This window comes from Aphelocoma coerulescens, chromosome 7 (genome assembly GCF_041296385.1).
Source record: "Aphelocoma coerulescens isolate FSJ_1873_10779 chromosome 7, UR_Acoe_1.0, whole genome shotgun sequence".
NCBI lineage: Eukaryota > Metazoa > Chordata > Aves > Passeriformes > Corvidae > Aphelocoma > Aphelocoma coerulescens.
Window position 1 is genome coordinate 15,189,678 of NC_091021.1, and position 16,546 is coordinate 15,206,223.

General features: G+C 43.7%; 1 protein-coding gene across 1 annotated transcript; it reads right to left on the reverse strand.

Moving 5' to 3' along the window:
* Window positions 1–14,409: 14,409 nt before the first annotated feature.
* LOC138113309 (uncharacterized) lies at window positions 14,410–15,006 on the reverse strand. The gene has a single exon (XM_069021472.1). It carries the CDS (start codon window positions 15,004–15,006, stop codon window positions 14,410–14,412), a length of 597 nt encoding a protein of 198 aa, XP_068877573.1.
* Between the last annotated feature and the right edge of the window lie 1,540 nt (window positions 15,007–16,546).

Consider the following 16,546-nt stretch of genomic DNA (forward strand, 5'->3'; position numbering starts at 1 on the left):
CAGTTAAGGAACCTGTACATTCCAGTCCTGATAACAGGAAAAATTAAGTGCAGGGAAAATAGACATGGGGCTACATTTCCACTGTTATCTAAGGTCTACTGATATGTTTGTCTATTTTCTAAGCACTGACCCTTAATATGTTTCCCTAGTCAACCTGGCATATCATAGAGCAAATCAATAATACCAGTGTGCTGCAATTGTTTGATGCAGGTCAGATCTTCAAAAAACCTGGAGGATACTTTGAACAGTGATGAAGGAATGCTGTGCCAGCCTGTGCTCCATGTGCTGTGTGGGGGACAGGCACTGGAATCTAGGTGGAAATGAGTAAGGAATTACAAGAAAACCGTACTGAATTGTAGATGTTTCTCTTCCATGGATCAATACAATTTCCAAAGAATCAAAGGCTTTGAAGAAAAAGCAACACACTGTGTGCAGACCTCTAAAAAGAGTGAGGTGGTAGTTGTATGGTACACATAGCTAGAAGGCTTGAAGGAAAAAAAAACTTCAAAGGAAATATTTTTGCATTTCCTTTTAGATTAATTTATGGGGAAAAATAGGTTATTAAATATTTTATAATTGTGTTAAGCTCTATCTGTTTAGAGTTACATTATGCCTAAAGTTTTTTGAAGGGTGGTTGTATATGTAATAAGAATGGTAACTTGACAGTATAACTGCTTTTCATAGAAAACCTATGTGGATTAAGGTGGACTCTTGAGCACAGACCAAATGCCAACACTTTCAGGCTGCAGCTATCCCTGTTCCAAGAGACAAAGCACATGGATACCTTTCCTTCCCGCTGTGGCTGCTGGAAAGTTATGGGGTTTCTGCATTAGTCAGCACAAGTAGAACTTGTTTTTCTCATTAATTGCACCAGCAGGGTACATAATAAACAGCTGCCTCAGAGGAAATAGGAATGAGAAGGGATAATGCAAAAGGAGAGTCCAGTGTAATGAATACAGTGGTTCTGTCTCACCATGTTCATTCTCTTGCTGGCATTTGTGAACAGAAATAAAAATCTCAGTATGCACACAGTGACTGACAGACTGGTGGGCTCCAATATTTCCAAGGCACATTATTTTGCCCTCAGATGAATACTGAATGTGTGTTCCTGTCCCAGAACTTTGCAGTCTCAGTGTAAAATCTGAGGCTATATTCAAGCACAGCCTTTGAGGGGGAGTTTCTAAGCTTAAGACAAGGACACAGACTCTGCCCAGAGAGCTGCTTGAGTAGGGGTGTGCAGTCGTGGTCCTTTAAGAGAAACACCCAAATACAAACACAAGGTAGAGGGAAATATCTTCTTTCAGAGTTATCTGCTTTAACAGGAATATAGTTTTCTCATTTCAGAAAAGAGAACATTTTGTATCCAAAACAGCTTAGAGATTAAATGAACTGAAATGCCCTCCTACCTTTGCTGTTTGTTTTCTTCCCTTTCCTTCAGCTGCCTTACTATGAGAACTGCTGGAAATGGCAGGTTCTGCTTCACATGCATATATACTTCTGTAAGCAGTGATATAAAATCCAGGCTCCTCACCCTACATACAAGGAATTTTTCCTTTCTTTGAAATGAAAACTTTTAAAAGAAATCTAAATGGAAAATAAATCCAAAAAACCTTACCTTTCTCCTGGGAACCAGAGAATCTACTTACATATGAGCATCAAACACCAAATGCATTTTGTTGACGGAATTACAGTGAAAGCTTCAAAAAGAGGTCTCCAAATTAATTCAAGTGCATGAGACATCCAAATTCTAATTCAAGCCAAGTGTGCTTTAGCTGTTTCAAATAACGCAGTATAAGTATACAATTCAAGACCTAAAGTGCAAGCTTAGTACCCATAAAGAAAGGGGATTTACTTAGGAAACCAAATTGTGAAACTGTTCTCTACCCTAGAATTTCTTTCCAAAGCATTGGAGAGGTTCAACTTTCCTCCTTGGTAGGGTTGGGGACAGTGCAAAGGCAGAAAACCATCAGGGTTGAGAGCAGCACTCAACAGCATCACCTAAGAAAGGAGCAGTGTTGTCTGTCTGTGCTTAAATAGGGCCCAGGCTGGGGGTGTAGGGTCACAGATGAGGCTGAGCAAGGTTGTTAAGGTGGAACAAGACCTCTGACAGACACACACAGTTTATGCTTGGAAAATTGCACTTCCAGGCTCCATCTTTCCAGTTTTTCAGGGTATTTTCCTTGCTAATGTGAATGAGGATGCTGCTTTCCTTACCATGGCAATGAGTCACTTGGAGGGAAATTTTCAAATGGGCCAGAATGTTTTAGAAGCATGAGTACTTGGTCAGTGAAAGTTGTATTCTTAAATATATCACTTGTGGACTTGTACAAGTCTCATCCAGAGTGGAAAAGATTTCTAGAAAGGGGAGTGAAAGGAAGGAGCCTTAAGGCTATTTCTTTTCCCAGTGAAATCCCTCTTTCCTCTCTTGAGAACTCCCAAATCCTATGCCAGTTAAATGAACCAAGCTGAATGCACACAAACAGGCCATACATACATCAGTATGGCCATAGCAGCCAGAAAGAATGACAGTGAAATGGCAGAAGAATTGGGAGGGAATCATTTAAAGCAGGGAGGAAGAAGCCTTGCCCCATGGGAAGTGATTGTGCACTACAGAGCAGCCCTGTGCTCCTCTTGCTGCTGGCTTTTGTCCTGCAGTTGGGCCCCTGGGGCCGCTGGCTTTGCTGGGTGCGCGCTCGGCACAGCACGGAGCTCGTGTGACCAGGAGAGCCTTTGGGCTGCCTTGTGCAATGTGTGGCACTCCTGGCCATAATGTCCTTCGTCCTGATCAAATAAGCTGTGCTGTCTCTTTTTCAAACTACCTCTGTCACTGTGTTATTGAAATAATATCAGTGTCCCTTCAGTCTATGGGTCAGTGGTTAAATCTGCTGTCAATTACCAATCAAAATGTGAATGAAATGAAGAACAAATGGTCTAACTTCATCAGTGTTGTTTTTCTCTTCTTTCCCCAGATAATAATACCTTAAAATAGAATGCCTTATTAACCACAGACCTGAAGGTTAATAAGTACATCAACAAAACAAATGTAGTAAATTAAAACAATGCATTAACATTCATTAGTATTTCACTGTTGATTCCCAAACATGCTGCTATTGCTATTGTGCTATTATCAGGCAATAATTGTTATGTCAAAAGATAGGACCCATATGGTTCAACGAGATCCTCTGGGAGCTTCTGCTGTGTGAAAGTCAATCAAAAATACAATTCCATAAGGAAATATGCGGACGCGGGAGAGCTGCTGTCAGTATATGCAACCCATGTGAGAGGCTCAAGTGACTGTTTTAAATAAAAGTTTTTAAATCTAGGGGGGAAAAAAAGTGAGAGTTAGAAAACCAGCAGTAAAATGAATAGATTTGCTCACAGTATGTAAAGCTCAAATGCCAGTCTTTGCCAGACTGGATCCTGTTATCCAAGCAATAGGAAATACCCTCTAACACTTCAGGAAAATTCAAACTTTGTATATATTTTCCTACCCATAATAACAGATCCAGGTGAGCTAAACCAGGCTGCTTTGAACAGCACTTATCCTCTGAAATACCCACAATTTTTAGGTGAGGCCTGAATAAATAGAAGGTGGCTAACATAATGCACTGAAGATCCCTGCTGAAGTTGTCTGCCATCCAACATCAAATCCTGTCTTACAACTCAGGTCCTCGTGGTAAACAATTAATTCACATAGCTAATTTCTAACATGTCATAGCATAGGAGATGCACAAATATCTTGGCTGCCTCTTCTCCTTCAGCTGCCCTCGTCCTCACGTATCTCCTGGCCATCCTGCTGGAAGGAGTCAGGACAAGCCAACGATGTTGTGCCTTGGGTTTCAGTGCCATCTGATGTTCCCTTGGGACCAGCATGCTCCAAAAGTGCTCTTGTGGCTTGTTCCCTGCACAGTGCTGTGGCACCTGGCTATGGCAACCCCATCTTCACAGTGGTCACTTGCCTCATGCTCTCTGCAGCCTCACCATCTTCTTCTTTTCCCGCAGCTTTGCCTCCTCACCTTTTCCTCTACAGCTTTTCCCTGCATCCAGGAGCAGAGCCAGGTGGTGGCTGCCTTGCTCTGCCTTCCCGTGCCTCCAGCCAAGCCTCAGCCAGTGCAGCTTCCAGCAGCCAGCAGTGTTACCTCTGGCTGACTTGTGCTCCCACTGAGGACTTGTTCATGTCACTGGTGGTGATTCATAGGGTTTGGGGGCCCTACAAATGAACAGAAGCCATAACTGTAAGGTCTTGGAACAGCCCTCAGATTACGTCACCGTGTTTGCACTTTTATGTCTCCTTCACAAGTTCATTATAAATTTCTGTGTGCTCCTGGGGTCACTGTTTTAATAGCACGAGCTGTTGTGCCCAGCTCTATCTTGCTGTTCTATCTGGCAGTTTGTATTTACCAGGCACACACGGGCTGGGAAGGGTTGCGTAAGCTGGTTTCTATGGCAGGTTTCTATTCGCCATCTGCTTGACTGAAAAAATATCTTTTTCAGTTAGCACACTGGGTCTGGTGTTTGCATCTTTTGTTTCCTTCCAGATGCAATCTCAGAAACACAGGAGGGGCTGTGAGGCTTTGGAGGGGAGGAAAGGCCTTTTGAAAAACCTCTTTTACCCAGCTAACAAACATATTGTCCCCGCTTGGACACTGCAGGAAATTTAACATCCTGAAAAGCCACTTTCCCTGTACCCAGCTACTTTCCATGGCACTGCTTTATCATAAAGGAGATAAAACTGCAAGCCTCTTTCTATATATGCCTTCATCCTGTTTCTGGGATTTTTCCTAAGGAAACCAGGATCTGTGCTCCCCATCACCTTGTTCCCCCCCCTTCCCAAGCTGTTCTTGAACCTCTGAATTATTTCTGCCCCATTTAGAAGACATAAAATTAAGTTCCCGCATTTCACAGGAAAGGGGAGAGGCTTATTAATGACCTCAAGAGGAGATGTGGAGTAAAAGTCCACCACTTGCTAAAAACTCAGGAGGCCACTTTGGAGAGGGATGTTCTGAATGCCGTGTTCATGAAAAATTGTTTTAAATGGAACCTGCAGCTCAGCAGACACAAATACATACAAGTAGATCCATAGGAAACTGCTCACAGGACTGGCCTTTTCCAGCAAGTCTCTCTGTCTAAGAATATCAAGCAGAAGCAGGGACTGGACAAGCAGAACCTCCTTAGAAGGGTCAGGATGGGCAACAGCAACCCAAGTGATGTGTGGTGAGATATGTATTTCTGGGTGACACAAAACTACAGTCCTCAGGGGGAAAAGCTTCTGTTTTGCACAGCTGCTTGAGGAAAAGCAGGCTGTAAGATCACGGGTGAACAGCCAGAGGAGCTGAGGTCAGGCACGCATCATATAAGTCCCCAAAGCAGTCCCAGACCCGAGATTCATCCAACCCCATGGATATTGCCACACAAGGGGGATCAGCAGAAGCAAGGGCTGCCAATTCGCTCTGGTGAGAGTTTCTGAGAGCAGCCTCCCGATGGCCAGGCTGCATGAAACAGGGTGTGCACTCTGCCACAGCCCCCTGCTCCAGCAGCACTGGGTGTTCCCCACACACCACCTCTTCCTTCCATTCTGCACTGCCTGGCAGCCTGCCGCTGGCACAGGGGACCTGGCAGCTCTGTCAGCCCAGCTCCTCAAGGAGACAGCTAAACCATGCCCCAGATGTGTTTTCTGGGAGAGAATGGGACAGCTGTGGAGAGGAGAGATGTACTAGTCACAGGTCCCCATGGTGACCCAGGTGTTGGCCCAACAGACATCACCTGAAAGGTGACCCCCAAGGTGATGCACAAAACGCTTCTGAGACCCAAGTTATCCCTTACATGAGCGAGCCTGGGTGCCCCTGTGCCCCTTGGCTGTTCACAGGGTGTAAGGCAGCCTCAGCTGTTCTTGAGCACATCCCACTGGCAGCTGTAATTCACTGCCATAGGTATGTAAGGACAGATGGATCAAAATGTATTTTCTTCTTATATGCTTTTCCCTCAGTCATGGCTCACTGTTATCTCATTTTGCTGGGAGAAATATTATATGCTTCGAGCACAACACAGATAAAAGGCTGAAGCTTTTATTTTTAAGCTATAATAAACTAAATTTTTAGAGGAGGAAAGCCAAAGGTGGCATCTACTCTCACAGTGTATGGTTTTAAAGCAGAGCAGGCATACACCTCCTGCAGGATGTGTAACCTGAAATTAGCTTTGAGGGTTACAGCCTGTTTACAAGGTTTAGCCAGAGCCCAAAGCACAAAGAAAGCATCTGGCCATGATCCTTTTGTGCACTTTAGCAGCCTGCAAATGAGATCGAGCGTTTATATGTATTTATAAAGCAAAAATAATAAAAACTGCTTTCAAAGGAGAATTTTCTGTCGAAAACTCCTGACAGCTCAGCAGCAGCACTGAGACTATGCTCTGTGTCTCACAGGCTACCACTTACTGAAGCTATAATATCACCTACCTCAGGAAGTCAGGTTCTAGGTTATAGGTACACAGATAAGACAAAAGAAGGTTTTTAAAAAAAGGTGAAATGGGAAAAATAATGGTGCTGCAGTTAATAGACTAATCCTCTGATCAGTCTGCAGAGATTCCCATCTGCCTTGGCATGGTCTGGAGGAGGCAAACACGGTAACCTGAGCCATACATACTTTAGTCAACTGCTTCACTTCCAGCTCTGCTTAGGAGCATTGTATTCTGCATGAAGCAATAAGAGTGAAGTCTTGAGGACCAGGACATTTTAACACCACATTTCTGTGTATTTATGTGGAATAATTTATTAAAATCAGTTCTGCCATTGATATGCACTGAGGTTGTTGACCACTGTATGAATCATGGGCCTAGGCCAGAAATTACCTTAAAATAAAAAAAAAAGACAATAAACCACCACCAACATGAAAAAAAATACTTATATCCCACAGCTATTCATTTTCTGCTCCACAGCAGGAGTAAAAGGCTAGCTAGACCTGCAATCACAGCGAGGGTCTGTCAGTCAGCGGCTACCAGAGTTGCTCAAACAACAGAGGGTATCTCTTACACATCCATCCAGGCACATGAACTCCTACAGCATTTTCTTACATCTTTCATAGAAAGCTTGGAATGAAGTGGAATCATAAATGTTGTGCTTGGGCAGGGGATCACAACCCAGAGAGATATAGGTGCTGGTTTTGGGCCACAGTGCCCAGGCATGCAGAAGGTCTGGAAAGGAGGGTTTGGATATAGCTGTTCTTCCTGGAAGGATCATGCCACTGTATCCATCATCTGCCAGCCAGCAAAGCTTACTTAGGGAGTGTTCATTTTGGCTCTGAATGGGATTATCCAATTCCCACTGTCTCCTATATACAGTCTATGTATATATCTGTCACAGAAGGAGATTTAGTTCTTCACTGTCAGTTTCTGCTTTGTGAGTTATCTGGGTGCTAACACCAGTTTTCTTTTAATTCTGCAGAAAGACTTGCACCATAATAATACTAAAATTATTTGTATATAAAATATTACAGTAAGGTTCAGGCCACGGTCCTTCTCGGACTCTTTCTTGTTCATTTTTATTTAAATCTGAGTGCATACATTTCATATTCAGTAGTTACTAAGTGGCAGTTTAAGGCAAGCTTTTGTTCATTCGTGATGAATCTTACCTTTTGGTACACAGGTCTCATTCAAAATTGGTTGAATCATTTTGGTTTTACTATCTCAAATTTTTGGTGTCTAATAAAGTTATATTTTTAATATGGATTTCACCTGATCAAGTCTAAAAGCATGCAATCTTTCCCAAAGAATACTTTCTTCCCCAAAGAATACTTTCTTCCCCAATATTTTTAGTGATTAACTCAGTGATATGAGTAGTAGTGTATACAAAACAAGATGAACACACAACCAGCCTGCACCCAAACCCAGGTGGAGATGCATCTCCAGAGCATCCCCAGCCAAGACAGAGTAACAGCACCAGGAAAATACAGAAACACCTTGGCCACCTCAGGGCTCTTGCTGAGCAAAATCCTGGCAACATCTGCTTTTATTGTCTGCTGAGTTGCTTGATTTGGGATAAGATAGGTATGCACAGGGTACATGGTGTACAAATAACTATTGCCTGCTTTTCTCCATGGTATCTGTGGCTTTGGTTTCCTTTGCAAAGTCCAGCTTGCATCCAACTCTGGGAGAGAAAAGCCACCCTGAGAACAGGGAGTGTCTGTGTCAAATCCACTGGCAAGACTAAATAATACAACCCTGAAAACAAGAAACAAATACTTATGTACCTGTGCTTAACAGGTGTATATATCTCTGTGAATAAAAATAGAAAGTAAGTTTTAAAAAACCCAAAACACTTATTGGAATTAGTATTGGAATTAATTCTGGAAACATGATCTTAGAGAATAGTGGTCAAATCCTCCTCGAGTTGTCCCACGACATGCTAAGGGAGTTTCAGCAGGAGTAACAGGATATACAAGTGCATCTGTAAATATGCATCTGTAAATTAATGACCTACGAGTTACTAGGTACATTGTGGACTGAAATAAAAGAGCTCAAACAATGTTTGATGTTGGTTTTAAAGCAGATTGAAGATAAAATGGAGCACAATTCTGCAGAAGAGCTCAGTGAAACCATTTCAATATGTCAGACAAACTAGGTTTTGCTCTCTCACTTCCCAGAGGTGTTTCTCTATAATTTCCAGGGGAAAATCACACATAATATAAACTTTGGTAAAAACAACAGACCTCAAGGTGCAAAGGTAAACAAACTTTGTTCCCCAGGTGAAGATTAAACAAAAATTCTGCTCTTAGAAAACATATCCGATCTTCAGGTATTAACAGAAAGAGGGAATAACAGCTACAATAAAAATAAACCAAGAAAAAATTAAAGGTACAAATGCATTTTTCTTCTGGGGAAAAAAAATAAGAAGTAAAATTCTGTTCAAATAATGAAGGTCACTTCAAGCCTTTTTTTTTCCTTTTTTTTCCCCTTTTTAAGAGCTTGAGTAAGTGGTATAAGTTCTAATTTTTTCTATTCATAATTTGACAATGAGCATCTCCTTTTTTTCCTCCTAGCACATAATTCCCTCTTTCTGCTCCAAATCCAAAGTCCACACATATAAAATGAGCCTCTCTGAAGCAGCAGAATGTGACAAGCAGCTCACTTTTACCTACCAAGACCAGTGATATATGAAGCTCGCATGTTAAAAAGCATTAAAACGTGTCCAAAACCAAAACTCATCCTACCATATGTTTTGAGGCTTTCACCACACAGAACCACCAACTGAGGACATGCTTTCCTGCCTAAGGAGACAATTTTTCCACATCAGCTTAGTGCCTCCATTGTTTCAGCAGAAGCACATTCATTGTGCTCTTTAATTTTTCCATGCAAATGTGTTCACTGCAATTTGTCAGCTACAGCATCGTTTTTTGGAGCCTGAAACCTGAGTGCTTCCCAGGAAGCCCATAGTAGCAGTCATGCTCTAGGTCATGCTTATCATGTGTGAACCACCATTTCTTTGGGTTTTTAATACTGATTAAGCAACCAAATAATAAATTAGATTTAGAGGGAAATCTTTGGGGAGGAAAGAACAGATTCAATTTAATTACAACATATCTTGATTATTGTTTGTATTAATACTAAGATTCTACACTTAAACAAGTAATCTTTGTCCTAATAATTAAGGTCATTTGTCCCTATGGGTTATTTCCTGCCTGAAACGGAGTCTGGAGCTGTGCAAAGGTGGTGGGCTGAGCCAGAGGGAGTGGGAGGAGAGAGACAGCTTCTCATCACAGCCATGCAGGAATGCACCTCCTTCCCAACAGAAAAACCCTGCTGGATGAGGATCATGCCAGGATCACCTGCAGTGTCTTCCTTAATGAGCACCTGTAAGGACTCTTGTGGGGGGAAAGACAGTGGGCATGCGAAGCTTCTGGGGTGTCCTTTCTGGAGGAAAACCTGGAGAGTCCCAGGGCAAAGCAATGGAGCAGGTCATGTGTACAGCTCCTATTGCTTCCTACAGTTCCTCTGCCACCTGTAGACTTACAGATGAACCCCACAGAAATGCTGGAACAACCAAAATTGCAGTGGCACTGTCCAGTGGCATATACGACTACTTCTGGCCTCTCAGACTGGAACACCCAAATGCCACGTGCAGTGCCTCTGTCTTTACTTAGGCAACGATCCCGTGTGGGAGATGTGCATGTAAAACACACCAAAGCATCTGAGGTATTCCCATAAAGCCTACACTAGTATTCCATAGAAAGTTGGGCTGACCTCCAGCTATCCTTGCTTCTTCATGGAGAGGGTGAACTCCACGGTCTCTCAAGGTCCTTTTTGGAGCTTCCCCTCTGTGCTGATGCTTATAATTACTGATACCTATAATTGCTGGACCTTGCCTGTATTTGCACTTTTTCACTTGAATGATGCTTCTGTATTTGGCAAGGAAACTGCACCATAAAAGCAGTTGTGGTGTTGTTGTTATTCCAGTTTTTATTATTAACTTAAGAACTGCTGACAAATGAGTTGTAGTTCCTCAGGAATGTGAATAAAGTTTTTTGTCTGGGACTTCGACAGCCCAAGCATATCTGCAAATGGAGGAGTAAACTAGTCACAGCAGAGAAAACAGCAGCAGAAAAATATGAACCTATTAACTGCAGCACCACCAAGTGTCAGTATTGAAAACATCACATATCAGGAAAATACCCAATTTCTAAAGGAATTGCAAGAGCAAATATTTTTAAAAACTTGTTGGCATCTAAATAAGAACAGTTTAAGTTTGAAAACTTTTGAAAATCTCTCAGTGTCTAAGAAACCTGGAAGTTTCTTAGAAGAAGTAAATGTTCTTCCAAGTGTCCAGATCCATCATGTTCTATCAAGGTAATATTAGTATTTTCAGAAAATAAAACATATTTCCAATTAACAAGGGAATAATTTAAATAGAAATTTAGTTTCAAAACATCTCAACAATTTAAATGGGTTCACGTTTGTTAACTACACACACACAAGCACACTCCCAACTACTCAGCTGCTGTCATACACTTCAACGTGTGCAGGAGTCACTGCTGTCAGCACGGGTGAGGATGTGCTTCATGCTACAAGGACAGACACAGTACATGGCTCTGGAGGGCTGGGAGCCCTTGGCACAAGAGCCCTCTGCACTCCCTTGGAGAAGAGAAACCTGCGTGATCTTCCCCAGAGATAAGCAACCTTCCTCTGGGTCATGGTGAGAAAGTGTCCCACCCCCAGCATGCCTTGTTTCTGTATGGTAATAGCCTGTACTCGGTTGGCTGGTTGGTTTCTACCCCACCCGCTGCCTTCCCCATATGACCTCTGTCCCCAAGCCCTGATGGAGGGCGTTCTTGGCCCTGGCCTTCCCTTCACAGAGGCTGCTGGACAATAAAGGCTACCTCTGTACGAGGCTCCTGTCTCTGTATCCCCGAGTTTGCCTTGGGTGATTTCACAAAGGGCTGAATTACAAGAGCTGGGATCACTTGTAGCTGAGAAATCGCTACACTTGCTGAAATCCCCTGCTGCCCAGGGAGGATTGCCACCGCCCCTGGAAGAGCTGTTCCTTGCAGGACACTCTCTCTAGGACGGTCATGGCACACTGGGTTGCCCATCCCCCAGCCACCTGGAAGCAACACATGGCAACTTCCAATGGAGGCTACTTCAGAGGAGATATTTCTCTTTTCTACGTGTGCCATGTTATTATACATGCATCAGAGATACAGCTTGGAGACAAAACTCCTTTCTTGTACAAGAGAACTCGATGGCACCTGCTTGTCGAGCGTCACATCCTCTGGCCGCACGCTGACATGTCGGGGTGTTCCCTCAGGGCTCTGGATCAGAGGAGATGGAGCATGGCCAGTGGCTCCAATGGAGAAGTACCTGCCTCTGCCTGGTCAACATCTGTCAGGGACTGCATATCTATGACACCACCGCTTTTATTTTTCAGGGTATAGTAAGCAAAAATATGACTGATGGCTTTTTTTGTTTCCAAGCATTGTTAGATTCTCAGTCCCTAACTGCTAGCATTTATCTAAGGTGCCATTACAGACTACCCAGAAAAACCAAAGAAGTATCCTTCTACTCCTGTGAGCTGGCTTTTCTGATCCAAAATTAAAATCTTCAGCAGGAATGGAGAGACATGGCACCTCTAATTAAAAAAAAAAGAAATTCTCAAACCCCATCTATTTCCATGGCACATTTTGACAGTAAAGCACTATCTATTTTTTTGTGATTTTCCTTTCCTAGTTTGTCTTGCCTGGCTGCAGATTCATGCTGCTGTTCATGCCCATGCCAGTACTGCACTCTCCTGCTGAGCATCTCTTGGCAGAGAAGGGAGAAGGGAGAGCATAAGGTTACCACGGCTTCCCAGCCCATGCCAGGCTGGGGACTGCTCTGGCTGCCACAGGAGCACATCCTTGTCCTTCTGACTAATTATGTCACCTTCTGAAATGGGACATAGGCTCCCAAGTCTCTTGTGCAATTCTGAAAACATTATTGTAGCTCATGGCTATGGATAGGAGAGCACTGAGGGCAAAGTCCCCACTCAAAATGCTACAGAGAAGGAAGATGAGCTGGAAACCAGTGTACTCAGCACTTTCCTTGGGATGTCCACCCCATGGATGTCCACAGGAGCCTGGAAATCTCCATCCCCTGCTGATCTTTGTGTGTGTGTGCTTTCTGGACATGGGTTCCCCTTCCTGTTTTTCAGACACAGATTCAGGCACGGATGTGTCAGCAGCTTCCTGGCTGCCTGAGGCAGGGGGAAGAGTTCTCTCTCCTTCCACTTCTGATCTTCCTTATCATAATCATCCTGATCATGATTTGCTTCGAATGCAACCACGTACATTTGTGTTCCCTCCTCCAATAAATGCCAGTTTTCTTGGTGATTTGCACAAACACCTGTAATCCCATCACTTGTCCTGCTGAGAGCCCTCGGTGAGAAACGGGCAGCATGCGGTCCCCACCACAGAGCGTGAGGTCACAGCGACCCGTCCAGCAGGTAGTGGCCACTGCGAGGATCATGGAGACCAAGCACCACCTGCTGCCCAAAAAATTAAGCTCTTTAAACCCATAATTACAGAGTTCAAGCTAACTGCAACAGGCATCATCTAATAACCTGCTGAAAGTTTGAAGTAACCTGCAAATCTTAACTTGCTTCTGCAGAATTTCAAACCTTAACACTAGCCCTTACCAAACCCCAGAAATTCATGGTACTTTGAAAGATATCACATCTATCAGTACTAGCCCTGTGTGGACTCTGAAATGCATAGTACTGCTCTTTACTTCGTAAAAAAACTTCAGTCATTAAACAGATAAGATAAACTGTTGCTAAAGTGACTCCAAAATTAAAAATATCACATTAGCTTCTCCTCACTTCAGCTTGGTATTTGTTTGTATGGCTACCCAAAACCAGATCTTGACCCTAACTTTCAGGTGAGCTATCCAAAACTTCAGGTGAAACCTTCATTTTGTACCAGCTCTTTCTCCTCTCTGAAGAGACCCTGCACTCCTAGTTGTCTCATATACTGTCCTATGGCCTTCACAAAAGCATAGCAACACTACCCCTAGCTGAAAATTAGGAAAAAGGCACCAGATTCACGAGGCCAGGCCCCAAGTGATCTCATGCAACTCTGTCATCTGTAAATCCTACTGTCCTAACTCCTTGTGCTACACTTGCTCTTGGACTTCTAGAAAGCTCAAGATCATCTACAATTCCTGCAAAATAGGAATACAACATTCAGATTCAGTCTTGAACTTGCCTCAGAGTATACTACAGTCTAGAGAGAGAAATGTGCTTATCAGTATTTCACATCCCCTTAATTCTATCTGTAACTGTAAGCCTATAAGAGGGAACACAAGACTTAGGTGGAAATTAAGAATAAAGGTATTCAATTCTTCTCCGATGTGGCTGTTTGGGAGGACATCTCAAGTCACCACAGGAAACTGCTGCTGAGATCTGATTTTGCAAAACTTGTCCTGAACTGCCCTGTTGCTCAGGCAGTTTAAATGAGACCACTACACGTTTCCAGACCTCCTTTCCCCTTACCTCAGGCAGCCTTACCTTACATATAACCAGTAAGATGTCTCCAAAATGCATTTTCCAAACCCTAAACTGAGTGTTAACAGTCAGCCTACAGGTGTCTAAACACCTATAGCTGCTCCAAGTTTGACAAGACATTCACACAGGGCTTTGCAAATCAGTAAAAATCCTGCTGTTGCAACACTTTTTTCCCAGATCCTAAACTGACTCTTAACCTCAAACCTTCCTTTTCTTTTATGAAACCTCAAATTTTATGAATAAAGTGGTTCTCAGGGCCAGTTTCTTGCTTAACTCCGAAAAAAATTGTTGAACGTGGGAGGGGAAAAGAAGCCCCTGCCCCAAATCTGAGTTTCCCAATTCTCTCCGTGCTCAAATTTCCAGGTTACAGACCCTCCCAAACCCAGTTATTCGGATTTTCTGTAACGTTCTCCAGCTGCCTGTCGGGGAAGGGCTGAGAGACCCGAAGGCGGAGAGGAGCAGCCGGAGGAGCCTCCCCCGCGGCGGTGGGTACCCCCTGCCCGGGAGAGGGAGCTGCGCTCCCGCTGCTGCCCCGCCTCCTCTCCCGTCCCTGTCCGGCTCCTCTCCTTTCCCTGCCCGGCCTCCTCTCCCGTCCCTGTCCGGCTCCTCTCCTTTCCCTGCCCGGGCTCCTCTCCCGTCCCTGTCCGGCTCCTCTCCTTTCCCTGCCCGGCTCCTCTCCTTTCCCTGCCCGGGCTCCTCTCCCGTCCCTGTCCGGCTCCTCTCCTTTCCCTGCCCGGCTCCTCTCCTTTCCCTGCCCGGGCTCCTCTCCCGTCCCTGTCCGGCTCCTCTCCTTTCCCTGCCCGGCCTCCTCTCCCGTCCCTGTCCGGCTCCTCTCCTTTCCCTGCCCGGCTCCTCTCCCGTCCCTGTCCGGCTCCTCTCCTTTCCCTGCCCGGCTCCTCTCCCGTCCCTGTCCGGCTCCTCTCCTTTCCCTGCCCGGCTCCTCTCCCGTCCCTGCCCCGGCTCCACGTCCGCCGGCCCCGCATCGCTCCCGGGGGGCAGCAGCACCAGCCAGGAGCCTCAGTTTAAACACACTGCAATTACCTAAATGCTAATCGGACCGCTTTATGTCTGCTTATGACTTTACAGTAATTAGGTGCGGTGCACGAAGCGCTGCGGACCGAGAGCTATGGGTCAGCAGCCTGTCCCTGTCGCCGCCTCTTCAGCCAGTGGCACAGCTGAGTCCGACCAGAAGTAAAGCAGCAGGTGAATAATACCGAAAATACCCTTTTCAGTTTAGAATAACCCGAAAAAGAAGGGAAAATACAGCGAGGGAAATGGGAACTGATGCAATTTGCACACAATGATAGCAAAAAAGAAACTGTGATATTCAAATATGAGGACAACAGCCCAAATTCATCCAAAAATATGACATTGATAATTTTCAAGATGCACACTATATGAAATACAAGATGCTGAGGTGGTTTACTAAGTTAAACGTTCAGGTGCAACGCCATAACTAAATACTAAAGCCACATGCAAAAATAGTATTTAAAGATCACTCAAAAATGAAAGCTAAATTTGAAATATATAGAAGTATTTCGTTGAGGCACACATAAATTAACTTCTTTTAAATAAAGCCAAGAAGAAAACTAGAAGATATTTTCCTGGAGCACTGAGAAAACCCCAAACAATAATAGGTAGCACATAAAAAATGAGTAACAGATGGACCAACTGGAGGATTGTGCTTAATGTAATTAACATTAGCACTTACTGGTAACGGTTAATGGTCCTATACCATCACACCTCCCAAAACAAAGCCTGATCAGGGACGCATCAAAAGACACGAAGTGAACCCTGAGGCATAAGTGCCATTTAGATCATGTTGAAGACATTTTCATCAATCTTCATGAGAAGTAACAGCTATTGGAGAGAAAGGGATATGAGCAAGTTTCTGTCTTGTAATCTCTATGTTTTCTTAGGCAACTAGCCTTTTCCCCAAAAACATTACATATAGGTAATTTCTTCTCATGTCTCTGCTACTGACTCTGAAAGATTTACATCCCTTCAGCTGTCATTCAATAGTAGGAACCTATCTGAAAGCACTGTTTTGCATCTTAAGACAGGAATGTGAATTTATTGAAATTCTGCAATAAGCCAAAGAAAGATTTAGTATATACCAGGTAAGTCTTTAAAAGGTGGAAGAGTTCACGTCACTAGAAAATCCTTTGCATTTTTTACTAAAATTTTTAAAAATGCATTTCCACATGAAGTTGCTAAAGTGCTTCTTTTTTTCAGTGAGAATTATAATTCTACTCAAAACAGCCTGATTGTTCATTCAGAAAACAGGAGCTCTAAATAATAATTATATGAGCAGATCCCTTTTTGCTCGTAAGATCTTGTATTTGAAAGCTCATCAGTGTTGTAGTTTGATAAGAGGACTTGCTTTAGAAAACAGCAATGTGCTTCACTAGGCACAGTGGCATTCACTAGGTACTATGGTTGGTTGACTTTTAGCCTCCTCTGCATCATGCTTGAGAACAAAATGAAAAAACCAGTCTTAAACCCTTCCTAAAAGCAAATACT

Excerpts from the sequence above, each read along its gene's own strand:
- LOC138113309 (XM_069021472.1), bottom strand. The coding sequence starts at position 15,006 with ATGCGGGGCCGGCGGACGTGGAGCCGGGGCAGGGACGGGAGAGGAGCC.